Here is a 15,348-nt window from a genome sequence, read left to right on the forward strand (position 1 = left end):
TATTTCTAAACCTTTCAAACATATACAGGAACTGATGTGATGTAATACACAGTTTCCTTTGCTAATGTACTGCCTTCAGAGCGGCATCTTGACGTTTCGTTTTCCAAATAAGTGGATATTAAAACTAAAACTTCTATTGTAGGAGCATCTGAAATATAAATGTATGTTTATAATATATATATATTTATATATTTATTTATTTCCATTTTCCGATTGACTTCTTGTTGAAAAATTTGGGAATCATTCTTCTCCATCATTTCATTTGATTTTCCATCTTTACAGCCAAGAGGGTCAGCCAGATGGATATAACAGCACCTCCATCCAGTGGTTATGTGATGATCCACTTTAATTCATCCAACAAGTATTTATTGTGTATCCACTAGGTGCTGAGCACAATTCCAGGCACCGAAGATACAACAGAGAAGAAAACAGATGAAGATTCTTGCCCTTGTGGAACTGACATTAAATAATTTAAAACATGTGAAATACTTAGAACATTGCTTGGTACCTAGGAATAGCTCAAGAATTATTAGTTCTTATGATTATTATAATTATCAACTTATGTAATATCTAAAATGAGCATTCCAGAGTATTTTTTAAAAATAGGACACATTCCTCTGTATATTTAGAGAGTAAAAATGAGAAGTCCAAAGAGGCAGAAACATTTTGCCACGGGGTTCTTTCATTAGGCATTCTTTAGCATCATTGTGTGCTGAAATCACTGGTTTGGAAAGTCTGCTAACTGCTGCTTTTTAATTTTGTGTGTGTGTGTGTGTGTGTGTGTGTGTGTGTGTGTGTGTGGCCACGTGGAGCAGCTTGCAGGGATCTTAGCTTCCCAACCAGGGACTGAACCTGAGCCCCGGCAGTGGAAGCACCAAGTCCTAACCACTGGACCGCCAGGGAATTCCCTAACTGAGCCTTTTTAGTTTTGCTAGTTTGTGCTGCAGTCAATGAGAAAAATTTATACCGAGAGAAATTTTCATTTTGTTTGCTTTTTTCTTTTCCTCTTGTTCAAATAGTTTCATCTTGCTTCTCTCCCACCTTCAGAGCCGAATGATGTTGTGTACTAGTGTTGAGGTCATGGACACCAGCCTTCTCAGGACACTTCGTGGCCTCACCACTGTGGCACAGCCCTTGTCCAGCTTTGACGGCTGCTGACACTCAGGGTATCACTGCTTCCCGTTCAACTGTCACAGAGAGGAAACCTGGTGTCCCCAGCTCCTCTCTCTTTCCCCACAGCCCACCGCAGCCCCACAGAAGCCTATGGTTTAGCTGTGCTTGAGTCACATTGCCATCCCTGGTCCAATCAACTGTAACTGGAAGTTCAGGCAAAACCGGCTTGTGCATCAGAACCACTTAAAGCAATGCTTGGTGGGCCCACCCTCAGACTCAGGAGGTCTTGGGGTGGGGCCCAAGGATTTGCATTTTTAACAAGTTCCCCAATGCTACTGATGCTGCTGATTCAGACAGTTTATAAATGCCGGCTCTTGTAAACCAAGCCGCTAGCTGTACTCCTTTGTACCCGTGCTGGGAGGGACAATTTTTCTCTTAGCAATGCTGGAGGCAGGCATGGCAAGCTCAGTGACAATTCCAGTACAGCCTACCATTTTCCTTTCTCCAAACTTACCATCCATTCATATTCCCGATGTTCCTGAACAGTGGTGATTGGAGAGAAAGATGGGAAGAAGTTAGAGTGCACCTAAAGAAGTTCAGGGCAAGTAAAAGATGCTTTATGGGCCTTTGGGAAGAAAAAGGAAGGAATAACATAAAAAATCACCGTCCTAGCTTCTCTTCTCAATCCTAACATTGATGCCCACCCACCCTGGAGAGGGCGTTCTGCTTTACTCAGTCCACCAATTCAAATGCACTAGACAGAGAGGCTTTTCCTGCTCAATGCACCTTCCTGCCTCCTTCCTTTCACAGGTTTCAAATCTGTATTACCGTCTGGAGGCTTTCAATGCCCGTTCCTTTGTATTCCCTTGTCCCTTTAGTTTTCACAGGTGTTACCAACAATAAATCTCTTGCATTTCTGATTACATCTTGACATCTGTTTCTTTTTAAGTTAATTTCTGTTGGACTATAGTTGTTTTACAACGTTGTGTTGGTTTCTGCTGTACAGCAAAGTGAATCGGCTATACGTATACATATATCCCCTCTTTTTTGGATTTCCTTTCCATTTAGGTCACCACAGAGCACCAAATAGTGTTCCCTGTGCTATACAGTAGGTTCTCATTAGTTATCTATTTTATACACAGTAGTGTATATATGTCAAATCAATCTCCCAATTCTTCCCACCCCCCTTTCCCCACCTGGTCTGCATACATCTGTTCTCTACAGCTGTGTCTCTATTTCTGCTTTGCAAATAAGATCATCTGTATTGTTTTTCTAGATTCCACATATAAGTGATATTATGCAGTATTTGTTTTTCTCTTTCTGACTTACTTCACTCTGTATGACAGTCTCTGGCTCTATCCACGTCTCTGCAAATGGCACAATTTTGTTCCTTTTTATGGCTGAGTAATATTCCATTGAATATATGTACCACATCTTCTGTATCCATTCTTCCATTGAGGGACATTTAGGTTGCTTCCAGATCCTGGCTATTGTAAATAGTGCTGCAGTGAATATTGGGGCACATGTATCTTTTGAATTATGGTTTTCTCCAGGTATATGCCCAGGAGTGGGATTGCTGGTTCATATGGTAGGTCTATTTTTAGTTTTTTAGGGAACCTCCATACTGTTCTCCATAGTGGCTGTATTAATTTACATTCCCACCAGCAGAGTAAGAGGGTTCCATATTTTTCTCCACACCCTCTCCAGCATTTACTGTTTGTGGATTTTTTTGATGATGGCCATTCTGACTGGTGTGAGGTGATACCTCATTGTACTTTTGACTTGCATTTCTCTAATAACTCTGTAATAATTTGGTTGGATTGTTTGTTTTGTTGATATTGAGCTGCATGAGCTGTTTGTATATTTTGGAGATTAATCCCTTGTCAGTTGCTTCATTTGCAAATATCTTCTCCCATTCTGAGGGTTGTCTTTTGGTCTTGTTTATGGTTTCCTTTGCTGTGCAAAAGCTTTGAAGTTTCATTAGGTCCCATTTGTTTATTTTTGCTTTTATTTTCATTACTCTAGGAGGTGGGTCAAAAAAGATCTTGCTGCGATTTATGTCCCAGAGTGTTTTCCTTTAAGAGTGTCCCTATGTTTTCCTTTAAGAGTTTTATAGTGTCCGGCTTTACATTTAGGTCTTTAATCCATTTTGAGTTTATTTTTTGTGTATGCTTTGGGAGGGTTTCTAATTTCATTCTTCTACATGTAGCTGTCCAGTTTTCCCAGCACCACTTATTGAAGAGACTGTCTTTTCCCCATTGTTTATCCTTGCCTCCTTTGTCATAGATTGGGTGACCATAGGTGCATGGGTTTATCTCTGGGCTTTCTATCCTCTTCCACTGATCTATATTTCTGGTTTTGGAGGCATCTGTTTTTGACATGAACCACACTGACAGAGTTGGTACTAGAAGCGGTCTGAGAAAGCAGGTGATAAGACGAGATTTGAGGACTGGGTCATCCACTGCCTGGCTGGCAATGAGGATGCCCATCTTTTTTCAATGAGATAGAATTGATGTACAATATTATATTACAGGTGTACAACATAGTGATTCACAATTTTTAAAGGTTATACTCCATTTATAGTTATTATAAAATAGTGGCTGTTTTCCCTGTGTTGTACAATATATCCTTGTATCTTCTTTATTTTATACATGGTAGTTTGCCCTTCCTCCTTCCCTCTCACCACTGGTAACCACTACTTTGTTCTCTATATCTGTGAGTCTGTTTCCTTTTAGTTATATTCACTAGTTTGTTTTTGTTTTTAGATTCCACATATAAGTGATATCATACAGTATTTGTCTCTGACTTATTTCACTTAGTATAATATTCCCCAAGTACATCCATGTTGTTGCACATGGCAAAATTTCATTCTTTTCTATCACTGAGTAGTATTCCATTACATGTATGTGTGCATATATATATATATATGTGTGTGTGTGTGTGTATATATATATATATATATATATATATCTTCTTTATCCACTATTGATGGACACTTAAGTTGCTTCTGTATCTCGGCTACTGTAAATAATGCTGCTATGAACATTGGGGTGCATGTATGTTTCCGAATTAGTATTTTCATTGTTTTTCCAGATGTATACCCAGGAGTGGAATTGCTGGGTCATATCATAATTCTATTTTTAGTTTTTTGAGAACCCTCCATACTATTTTCCACAATGGTTGCACCAATTCACATTCCCACCAGCTGTGTATGAGGGTGCCATTTTCTCCATATCCTCACCAACATTACTATTTGTGTTCTTTTTGATGATAGCCATTCTAACAGGTGTGTGGTGATATCATTTTGTGGTTTTTTGTTTGTTTGTTTGTTTGTTGCTGTATGCGGGCCTCTCACTGTTGTGGCCTTTCCCGTTGCGGAGCACAGGCTCCGGACGCGCAGGCTCCGCAGCCATGGCTCACGGGCCCAGCCGCTCCGCAGCATGTGGGATCCTCCCGGACCGGGGCACGAACCTGTGTCCCCTGCATCGGCAGGCGGACTCTCAACCACTGCGCCACCAGGGAAGCCCCTTTTTGTGGTTTTAATTTGCATTTCTCTGATGATTAATGATGTTGAGAATCTTTTCATGTGCCTGTTGGCTATCTGCTTGTCTTCTTTGGAAAAGTGTCTGTTCAGGTCTTCTGCCCATTTTTTAATTGGGTTGCTTGTTTTTTTTGTTGTTGAGTTGCTTGAGCTGTTTATATATTTTGGATATTAACCCCTTATTGGTCATATCATTAGAAGATATTTTCTCCCATTCAGTAAGTTGTCTTTTCCTTTTGTTGATGGTTTCCTTTGCTGTGCAAATACTTTCAAGCCTAATTAGGTCCCATTTGTTTATTTTTGCTTTTACTTCCTTTGCTTTAGGAGACCGATTCCCCCCCAAAACACTGCTGTGATTTATGTCAAAGAGTGTTCTGCCTATGTTTTCTTCTAGGGGTTTTATGGTTTGCAGTCTTACATTTAGATCTTAATCCATTTTGAGTTTATTTTTGTATGTGGTATTAGAGAATGTTCTAATTTCATTCTTTTACATGTAACTGTCCAGTTTTCCCAGCACTCCTTATTGAAGAGACTGTCTTTTCTCATTGTATATTCCTGCCTCCTTTGTTGTAGATTAATTGACCATACATGTGTGGATTTACTTCTGGGCTTTCTATCCTTTCCATCCTTTTCCATTGATCTATGTGTCTGTTTTTGTGCCAGTACCATACTGTTTTGAATCCTGTAGCTTTGCAGTACAGTCTGAAGTCAGTGAACATTATTCCTCCAGCTCTGTTCTTCCTCCTCAGAGGACCCCCATCTTGAGTGATATGTGGGGTATGGACAGCCCCTGGCACAAGGTGGCAGCCCAACTATTAAAATATTTACTGGTGCTGACCTGGGAAAATGTCCATGTGGAAAGGAACGTCTACACCAGTGTGCTGATTTGGGGAATTTGAAAGATGTAGAGGAACAATGGATCCAAGAATAATGGGACTGGCTGGTTATTACCAAGTGGCATTGACACCCTACAGAGAGACAAAGAGAAACAAAGGCAGCTAAAAAAAAAAACAGTTAAAAAGTACATGTGAGGGCTTCCCTGGTGGCGCAGTGGTTGAGAGTCCGCCTGCCGATGCAGGGGATACGGGTTCGAGCTTGGTCCGGGAAGATCCCACATGCCACGGAGCAGCTGGGCCCGTGAGCCATGGCCGCTGAGCCTGCGCGTCCGGAGCCTGTGCTCCGCAACGGGAGAGGCCTGCGCACCGCAAAAAAAAAAAAAAAAAAAAAAGTACATGTGAGACCCAAAGGGGCTCTTTGGTAGCTGTTTAAGAGCAGGTCGAGCTGAGTGTCAGGTTAATGATCTGATTGTTAGAATCCAAAGCTCCAGAGATGTTTGGATGCTCAGCCACGGCAGGCTTCCTATGCTAAAGTCAGGGATCAGACTGGAAAAACCTGGGACCCAAAACATGGGGCAGGAACATGTAGGTGGAGGCCCCTGAGAAATGTGGCTCTGCAGACTTCTCTGAGCCCCAGAGCCTGAGAGAACTAGTATTGAGTTTGGAGAACTAGCAGTTCCTCCACGTGGGAAGAAGCTGAAGGTCCCCCTCACCCCAGACAGTGCCCCCCACCTCCTCTGTGCCTGCCAGGCTATAAGGAGAGTTAAATCCCAGTATAGCCAAAGTGAGGAAATGCTGGGCCTCAGAAAGGAGAAAAGACATTTTACTCTAAAGGAAATGCAAGAATTAACTAGCATGATGGAGAAAGTAGAACCCTCAGGCATTGTTGATGGGAATGTAAACTGGTACAGGCGCTTTGGGAAACAGTTTGGTAGCTCCCGCAAGAGGTTAGACACAGAGTTACCATGTAACCAAACAATCCCACCCCTAGTTTATACCCAAGAGAAATGAAACATATGTCCACACAAAACTTGTAGACAAATGTTCATATGCTGTCCATAGCTGCATTATTCATAATAGCTAAAAAGTGGAAACAATCCAAATGTCCATCAACTGATGAACGGATGAATTAAATTTGGTATTTTGGCCATAAAAAGGAAAGAAGTGCTGATTTGTGCTACAACATGGATGAATCTCAGAAATATTCCAAGTGAAAGAAGCAGACACAAAAAGCCATATATTTTATGATTTCATTTACAAGAAATGTCCAGAATAGGCAAGGCTATGGAGACAGAAAGTCGAGTGGGTGTTACCTGGGGCAGGGTTGGGGGGATGAGGGAATGAAGGGTGACTGTTAATGAGGTTTGGAGTTTCTTTGGGAGGGATAATAAAAATGTTCCAAAATTAGATTGTGGTGATGGTTGTATAATAATGTGAGTGTATGAAAAGTCATTGAATTATATACTTTAAAAGGGTAGATTGTATGGTGTGTGAATTATATCTCAGTAAAGCTGTTTTACAAAGGAATTAACTAGCACATATGAACCAAAGCCAGGGGAGTAACCTTGGGCCTGAACTGTGTGGGTATTTGATTAAAGGCCCAAAACACAACAATGGATGGACAAGAATGTATTGACTTGGAAGTTCTCACTTAGGACTTGGGATTTCATACCTTGGCAAGGACCCCAGGGAAAGGGGCAGACTCACTGCTAGTGTGGATCTAGAAGCCGGGAGAAAGCAGTGGCTTACTCTAAATGAAGGTGAAATGCATGGGTTGCTGAGGCAGATGGAAGAAAGGACTTGATAGCTCAGGGAACTAAAAATGCTGTTTGGATTTATTCTGAAAGGCCACTGAGGACTGTATTCCCTGGGAGGGCCCTCATGAGATGCTAGGTGCCAAGGCTGTCAGGCATGCACAGGGCAGAGGGGCACCAGCATCACTCAGCAATTCAACAGAGGCTCGCCTCGTCCTGGTCCTCAAAGGAGTACACTCTTGCTGTGCACAGGAAAGATCCCATTGAACTACAAGCCATGACTGCTATCAGGGCACTTTGGACTCCTTGTGTTCAGGGACCAGCAGGCAAGACAAGGAGTCTATAACTTGGCAGGGAAATTGACCCTGATTAGCAGGAAAAGTGTGAGATGTCTTCTCACAACGGTGTAGGGCTTCCCTGGTGGTGCAGTGGTTGAGAGTCCGCCTGCCGATGCAGGGGACACGGGTTCGTGCCCTGGTCCGGGAACATCCCCCATGCCGCGGAGCGGCTGTGCCCGTGAGCCATGGCCGCTGAGCCTGCGCGTCTGGAGCCTGTGCTCCGCAACGGGGCAGACGCCACAACAGTGAGAGGCCCGTGTACCGCAACAAAACAAAACAAACAAACAAACAAAAACTGTGTAATGACACTGCCTTTCAGTTAGAGTAAAAGCTTACTAGATCCTATGTAATCTGGCCCCCTGTTACTTTCTGACCTCCTTTGTTTTTCCCCCCTCCCTTGTTCATTCTACTGCAGTCACACTGGTCTTGCTGTTTAGTGAACACTGTCACGTCTGAGGTCTTTCATCTAGCTTCATTAGATGGAAGGGGCAAGAAGACCAGCAAAAGGAACTTAAGTGGGAGTCAGAGCGTGAGAGAAAGTCTAGATAAATTGCCCTAATTGGTGTAGAGTTGATTGCTGAGCTGTACTTTTAACTCTGATTCCTAGCATGGCCTTCTCACCTATGGATTTCTCATCATTTTTTCCCACTTACTCATTGATTAGTGACCAGTAAGAAATTATTTAATGAATTGAGAGAGAAGGTTGATACTTCCTGGAGAATCAACAAAGTTTCCATCTTTGATAATGATGGCTAATAATAGCAAACATTTTTTTGAGGTATTGTGAAATGCTAAGACTTTTACAACTCTATCTCACTTAATCTTCATAAAATCTGTAAGAAGGTGCTATTATTATCCCCGTTTCACACATGAAGAAATGGTGGCTTAGAAAGGTGAATACTTCTTGTAAGGGGCCGGCTTTAAACACAGCTCTTTCTGAGTCTAAAATCTGTATTATTTTCTCAACAATTTGCTTCTCTTTAAGGGAAAGAGGTCATGATTACTGCCATTCATTTTTCCATTAACTCAATAAATATTCACTAAGTGTATATTAAGTGCCAGGTCTTGGCCTAATTTTGCAGATACAATGGTGAACAAATAGGCAGGATCCTTGCCTTCATGAAGCTTTTCGCCTAATAGTGTAGCAGGACCATCCATCAAAGGAATTCAGGGCTCGGTAGGGCAGCAGGCTTGTGCTGAGATTGAACACTTGCAAAGAGACTGACAAAGATTCTCTCTGACCTGGAATCTATATTTGTGGACAGTTAATATGTAAAACCTTGGTTAAAGCATTGATCTTTTAGCCTCATCAGTTGTAAAATGGGTATAGTAATAGTAGATTTCTTGCCAAGGGATTGTGATGTTAAATGAGAAAATGTGTGAAAGCTCTTGGCAAACTGTAAAATAGCAAGTATGGAAGGACTTAAAATTTTTTTCACCTGTTTTTTTTCATTTGAGATATAGTTGACATATTAGATTAGTTTCAGGTGTACAACAGAATGATTCCCTATTTGTATGTATTGCAAAATGATCACCACGGACTTTCCTTTATATTAAAAAAATTCAAATATAAACTAGAAAGAATAGGACAATAACCACTGAAAAATCCATAAACCAGCTTTAACAATGACCAACTCATGGCCGATTGTGTTTCATCTCTAGCCATCCCCCCCATTCACCATATTTTGAGAAGCAACTCCTTGGCAACAGCATGTCTTTTTATCTATCTATCTATCTATCTATCTATCTATTTATCATCTATTTCAATACATATATCTCAAAGGAAGGGATTCTTTTAAAAAACATACCCACAAATACCATAATCACTCTTAAAAAACTAAAAACAAAATTGACAGTAATTCTTAATTTTATCAAATCTCATAACTTGATTTAGTGGCCATATTTCTCTGATTATCCTAAAAAATTTGAGATCAGTAGGTTTGAATCAGTTTTTAGATGATTCATATATACTACAATTGTGTGAGATGTCATATTTAATCTATAGGTCCCCCCTCTTTCTGGTTTTTGTTTTGCCTTTTTTTTCCCCCTGAAGAGATTGGGTCTTACGAAACAGTGGTTCTCAAACTTTAGTGTGCATCAGTATGCTTTAGAATCATCTGGAGAACTTGTTAAACGCACAGATTGATGTCTCCTGTCCCCAGACATTCTGAGTATTGAATTTCTAACAAGTTCCCGGGTGATGCTCATGCGGACGACACTTTGAGAGCCACAGTAGGGATTTCTCTAACTGTATCCCTTGGTGAGGTGTCCTTCAACACGTTCATCTTCCGTTTTCCTGTTAAGGGAAGCTTATTGAATTGCCTGCATTACAGCATAATGGTTTAAAACTCAGGGTTTGAAGGTATGTGTTAGAGGCGCAGTGTGGCTGGGTTTAAATCTCGTCTTTTGACATTTATTTGCCTTGTGACCTTGGGCAGATCACTTAATTGTTCTGTGTACTCAACATTCAGGGTCCTCGTGAGGATTAAATGAGATTTCAAAAAATAAAGTGCTCACCTAGTGTATTGCCTGGCACATAACAAATGCTCAATAAACTCGATTATAATTTTTTCAACCTAAAAATAATAATGGGGCGCACAGGCTGCGGAAGGCCAAGACTTTTTGGGTTTTCTTGTTTTCACGTCAGGAGAGCCAAGAAGGAAGGCTCTAAAGGAGAGGTACCTGGAGAGGGGTGGAAAGAGGGCAACTCTTAGGGACACTGAAGTCAGCCTAGGGCTTGGCCCCTTTAAGGAGGGCGGGGCCACGTGACCCAAAGGGTCACATGGCTAGTGGGAAAACATGGCTGCGCCCGCGCTAGGGCTGGCTGGAGGACGAGGCGCTGGGCTCGGTCTCGTTCTCTCTTTGCCTCTGCTCTTGCTGCTGGGCCGGGCGGCGGGGGGCGAAGAGGTCGGGGCCGAGGCGGGCGCGGCGACCCTCGCGGGCTCGTGCGGTTGTGGCACTCCCCAGCGGCCCGGGGCTCATGGCAGCTCGGCGGCCGCGCACCGATACTCGCGGGAGGCGAACGCCCCGGGCTCGGTAGCCGGAGAGCGACCGTTCCCGCCCACCAAGGTGCTCTCTTGGTTCCCTAACGACGGGTGGGGGGCGCCGGGTTTCTCGACAGGGTTGGGATGGGTAAGGCCAGGGGTTGGATGAAGGCAAGTAAAGATTATAATTACATTGCCAAATCGCGCACTTGCAGATCCAGTTTGATGAGAAGTTCTTCCGCCCTCCGAAACGGGTGGGTCTTGGGGCTCTGCGTAATGCTGAGCATTAGGGAGTTTGGTTTGAGGACAGTTGTCTTAACTTTTCTTACCTCTTATCTCCTGCTTCCTCGTTCTTGCACCCTGTCTTCTTGATGAGGTTCTCAGAATTTTAAGTCACATAAATGTGGGTTTAAGTCCTGCGTTCCTCTCATTAATTGTGAAGGAATCAGGACACTGGGTGTCAGTGTCTCTAACCTTGTTGTTTACTTATCTGTAGTCTCTGATAGTAGACTCTGCTTCTTGACGACAAGGACTTGTCTTATTTTTTCTGCTATTCCTAGCACTTTAGTACATGGGAAAGACTAAGTAAACAGTAGTTGTTTTATTACTATCGTTTATCTATACCTTGCACAGTGCCTGAATGTTTTATGTGCTAGGATATGTAAATAATAACATTAATAATAACTATTATTCAGTTCTTAGTTAAAACAAAAAACAAAAAAATTAGTAACTATTCCTTAGTTCTTACCATTTCAGGTATTTTGCATATTGGTATGGTTGTGAAAACAACTTAGATCTGCTGACTCCCAAAGAAGTTCTTCTTCTTGAATACTAGTACACCCTTTCCAGCTTTTTCTGTCCAAGTTTTTTTTTTCCTGTGGGTTAATTGTGACCAATTTTCAGGACTTAGGTGAGAGGTAACATCCTTCTGCAGGCCTTACCTGACCTCTTTCCTTCCTTACCCTTCAGTATTTCCATATGCTGCCGCAGTTGTACCTGTTTGCTCTGACATAACCATTACTGAAGATTTTTGTCTGTTGGTGTCTCTCCCCAGCTAAGTTGTGAGAGGGAGGGGAGTCAGGACCATAATTTTGTGACTTGGGTATAGAGTGTTAGGAGGTTGGTAGCTGGACTTCTCATTGTTTCTCCATCCTGTATAATTACTGGCCTTTAAAATGCTTCCTGTTGTTCCTCAGAGGATTCCCTGCATTATTAGTGTTTATCTTTTGTGTGGTGGGGAGCCTTGGTTACAGTTGTAGTGTATGGTGGCCATACTTGATTTTAGTTCCTTTATAACTTGAATGGTAATTGATAATCAGTTTCTCCCTCCTTCTGCAGGGAAAGCCCTCTGTTTATCTGCTTTGTAACTAACAGGGGCGCTGTCTTATTTGCATGTACATTGGTCTGTGTCAAACTTTTGCCGAGAACCTTCTGGCCAGTACTGAACATTCCTCATTTTAAATGCTCCAATGTCCTATTGATTCCAGAATGTGATGTACGTATCATTATAAGGTATACATTTTTCATCCCTTTAGAGTGGTTTCACGTCCAGACTGAGTATTGTATGGGTCATCTTTGGCCATATCTTGCATTCATTTTATAAAGGAAAAAATATATAATTAATTAATTTATATTTTGTATATGTGCATTTATTTTATGTTTATCTTCCCTTGCACTCAGTTTCTATAATGTTTGGCAGCATCCCAAGTTATTAGGAAACTAGCAGTTGTTGAGAACACAGCTCACAAGCCTTCAAGGACTCTTAAACTTAATGCTTGAACCTGAAGTAGACTTCTTATAAAGACAAACGACTTCAAGGAGGCTGTTCTTTGTCTCTCTGTTTTCCTTGGTTTCAGATGTTTTAGTTCATGTGCAGATGACTTTGGTCTAATTCTGACACTTAGCCATTTATTCTGAATTCAGGAAGTCCAATATTATGTGAGATACTTGGTCGTAGTGATAACCTTTTATTTTCTTAATTTTCTTTCTTTTTTTAAATAAAAGGATTATTTTTGAGCAGTTTTAGGTTCACAACAAAATTGAGAGGAAGGTAAAGAGATTTCCCATATACCTACTGCCCCACCACAGGCATAGCCTTGCCAATTATCAACATCCTCCACCACAGTGGTACATTGTCACAATTGATAAACCTACACCGACATATCATAATCACCCAAAGTCTATACAGTTGACCCTTGAAAAACATGTGGGTTAGGGGCACTGGCCCCCTGCGTGGTCAAAAATCCTAGTATAACTTTACAGTTGGCCTTACATACCTGTGGTTCTGCATTCCAGGATTCAACAAAGTGCAGGTCATGTAGTACTGAAGTAGGTATCTATTGAAAAAATCTACGTATAAGTTGACCCTCGCAGTTCAAATCCGTGTTGTTCAGGAGTCAACTGTAATTTACATTAGGGTTCACTGTTGGTGTTGAACATTTTATAGGTTTGGACGAATGTACAGCGACATATGTCCATCACTATAGTATCATACAGAATATTTTTATTGCCCTAAGAATCTTCTGTGCTCTGCCTCTTCATCCCTCTCCCTCCTCCCAAGTGGCAACCACTGATCTTTTTACTGTCTCCGTAAGTTTTGCCTTTTCCAGAATGTCTTATAGTTGGAATCATACAGTATGTAGGCTCTTCAGATTGGCTTCCTTCACTTAGTAATATTTATTTAAGTTTCCTCTGTGTCTTTTCATAGCTTGATAGTTCATTTATTTTTCATGCTGACTAGTAATGTATTGTCTGGATGTACCACAGTTTATCCATTCACAGTTTATCCATTCATAATCCATTCGGTTTATCCATACCGAAAGGCATCTTGCTTGTTTCTGAGTTTTGGCAATTACGAATAAAGCTGCTATAAAAATCTGGGTGCACGTTTTTTGTGTGGACATAAAATTTTCAACACCTTTGGGTAAATACCAAGGAATGTGATTGTTGGATCATATAGCAAGAGTATGCTTAGTTTTCTAAGAAACCACCAAACTGTCTTCCAAAGTGTCTGTACCGTTGTGCATTCCTACTAGCAATGCATGAGAATTCCTGTTGCTCCACACCCTTGTCAGCATTTGGTGTTGTCAGTGTTTCAGATTTTGGCCATTCTAAGGTGTGTAATGGTATCTTGTTTTAATTTTGCATTTTTTGGTTGACATGCTGAGCATCTTTGTCACCTGTATATCTTCTTTGGAAGGTCCTTGGCCCATTTTTAATTGTATTGTTTGTTTTCTTATTGTTGAGTTTTAAGAATTGTTTATTTTGGATGACAGTCCTTTATCAGATGTGTCATCAGCAGCTATTTTCTCCCAGTCTGTTGCTTGTCTTCTCAATCTCTCGACATTGTCTTTTGAAGAGTGGTCTCTGTCTAGATTCTTTTTTTTTGCACGTGGATGTCCAGTTGTACCAGCATTTGTTGAAGAGACTGCCTTAGCTCCATTGTATTGTCTTTGCTCCTTTGTCAAAGATCATTTGATTATATTTATGGAGGTCTATTTCTGGTCCCTCTCTGCTGTTCCATTAATATGTTTGGGTGTTCTTTAACTAATACATGTCTTGGCTACTGTAGTTTTATAGTAAGTTGCATAGCGTCTTTCCTCCAACTTTGTTTTTCTCATCAATATTGTGTTGGTTCTACTGGGTCTTTTGCCTCTCCATATAAACTTGAGTATCATATTGTTGATATCGATCAAATAACTTGCTGGGATTTGGATTGAGGTTGTACTGAATCTATTTTTGTTTTCCATTTATTTAGTTTCATTCAATAAATACTTATTTGGTACATGTATTATATAAGACTCTGTCCTGTGTTCTGGGCTTATAGAAAAGAAAGACCTATGCCCTACCCTCAAGGCATTGACTTGTTGGTAGACCTCTCTGTCTCTCTCTCTGTCTCTCTGTCTCTCTCTCTGTCTCTCTGTCTCTCTCTCTGTCTCTCTGTCTCTCTGTCTCTCTCTCTTACACACACACACACACACACACAAAATCACAGTTATATGCAAGCATCATTTTTCTATAGTGACAGTCCTATAGGAGGAGTATGTACAAAGTACTTGGAGAGGAAGAAAGGATTCTTGTTTCCTGGACAAGTCAGGAAGTGCTCAAAGAAAAGATCACATTAGGCTAGGCCTTGGAGGAGACATTTTCAGGAGTTGGGGATGGAAGGGCAGATTGAAGGACATTGCGAGAAGGAGAATAGCATGGGTACAAATGAAGCATTGTACAAGTGCATGGTGTGTTCTGGGATATGTAAGTAGTTTAAGGTTTCTGGGGGTGACATTTTCACCCTTTTTAATGTAACACTTTTTAGGTGTGAGTCTTTTTTAAAAAATATTTTAATCAATTTAATGAACACTTGCCAAGTGCTATTTACAGAGAAGTAAATAGCACTGGGCTTTACCCTCAAGGAATTCAGGTTTCACTAGAAAGTTATGTCAGTAAGAATTGTCTGGGAAACAATATAGATATTTTCAAATTTTACTTAAGTTCCCTCTGGTTAAAAAATATACAATGCTCCTTGAGAAAACTATTCTAACAATGTTCTGTACAGCTTATTATGTTATAAAAAGGTATCAAAATGTTTTAATCTCCATGTATCTTTTAAAAGAGTTGTTTGAAAAGGCACTGAAGATCATGAGATGATAAAATTGTACGTGGTATCTCTGTATATGTGGGTAAAGTCAGTCAATTTCCGGTCTGAGGATGGTTTGATCGGGTAATGCTTACCCAGGTGTCAAGACACGATTGAATACCATCTCTTCTATGACCCCTTTCCTCCAG

At 41.0% G+C, this 15,348-nt stretch overlaps 1 protein-coding gene across 1 annotated transcript in view; it reads left to right on the forward strand.

Moving 5' to 3' along the window:
• The first annotated feature begins 10,356 nt into the window (after positions 1-10,356).
• SUMF1 (sulfatase modifying factor 1) overlaps positions 10,357-15,348 on the forward strand; it is a 112,233-nt gene continuing 107,241 nt past the window's right edge. Inside the window, exon 1 of the mRNA XM_065884889.1 lies at positions 10,357-10,651. Within this exon, the coding sequence (XP_065740961.1) occupies positions 10,382-10,651 (270 nt within the window). The 5' untranslated portion in view covers positions 10,357-10,381. The remainder of the gene's footprint in view (positions 10,652-15,348) is intronic.

The sequence above is a fragment of the Phocoena phocoena genome, chromosome 10, assembly GCF_963924675.1.
Source record: "Phocoena phocoena chromosome 10, mPhoPho1.1, whole genome shotgun sequence".
NCBI classification, from domain to species: Eukaryota; Metazoa; Chordata; class Mammalia; order Artiodactyla; family Phocoenidae; genus Phocoena; species Phocoena phocoena.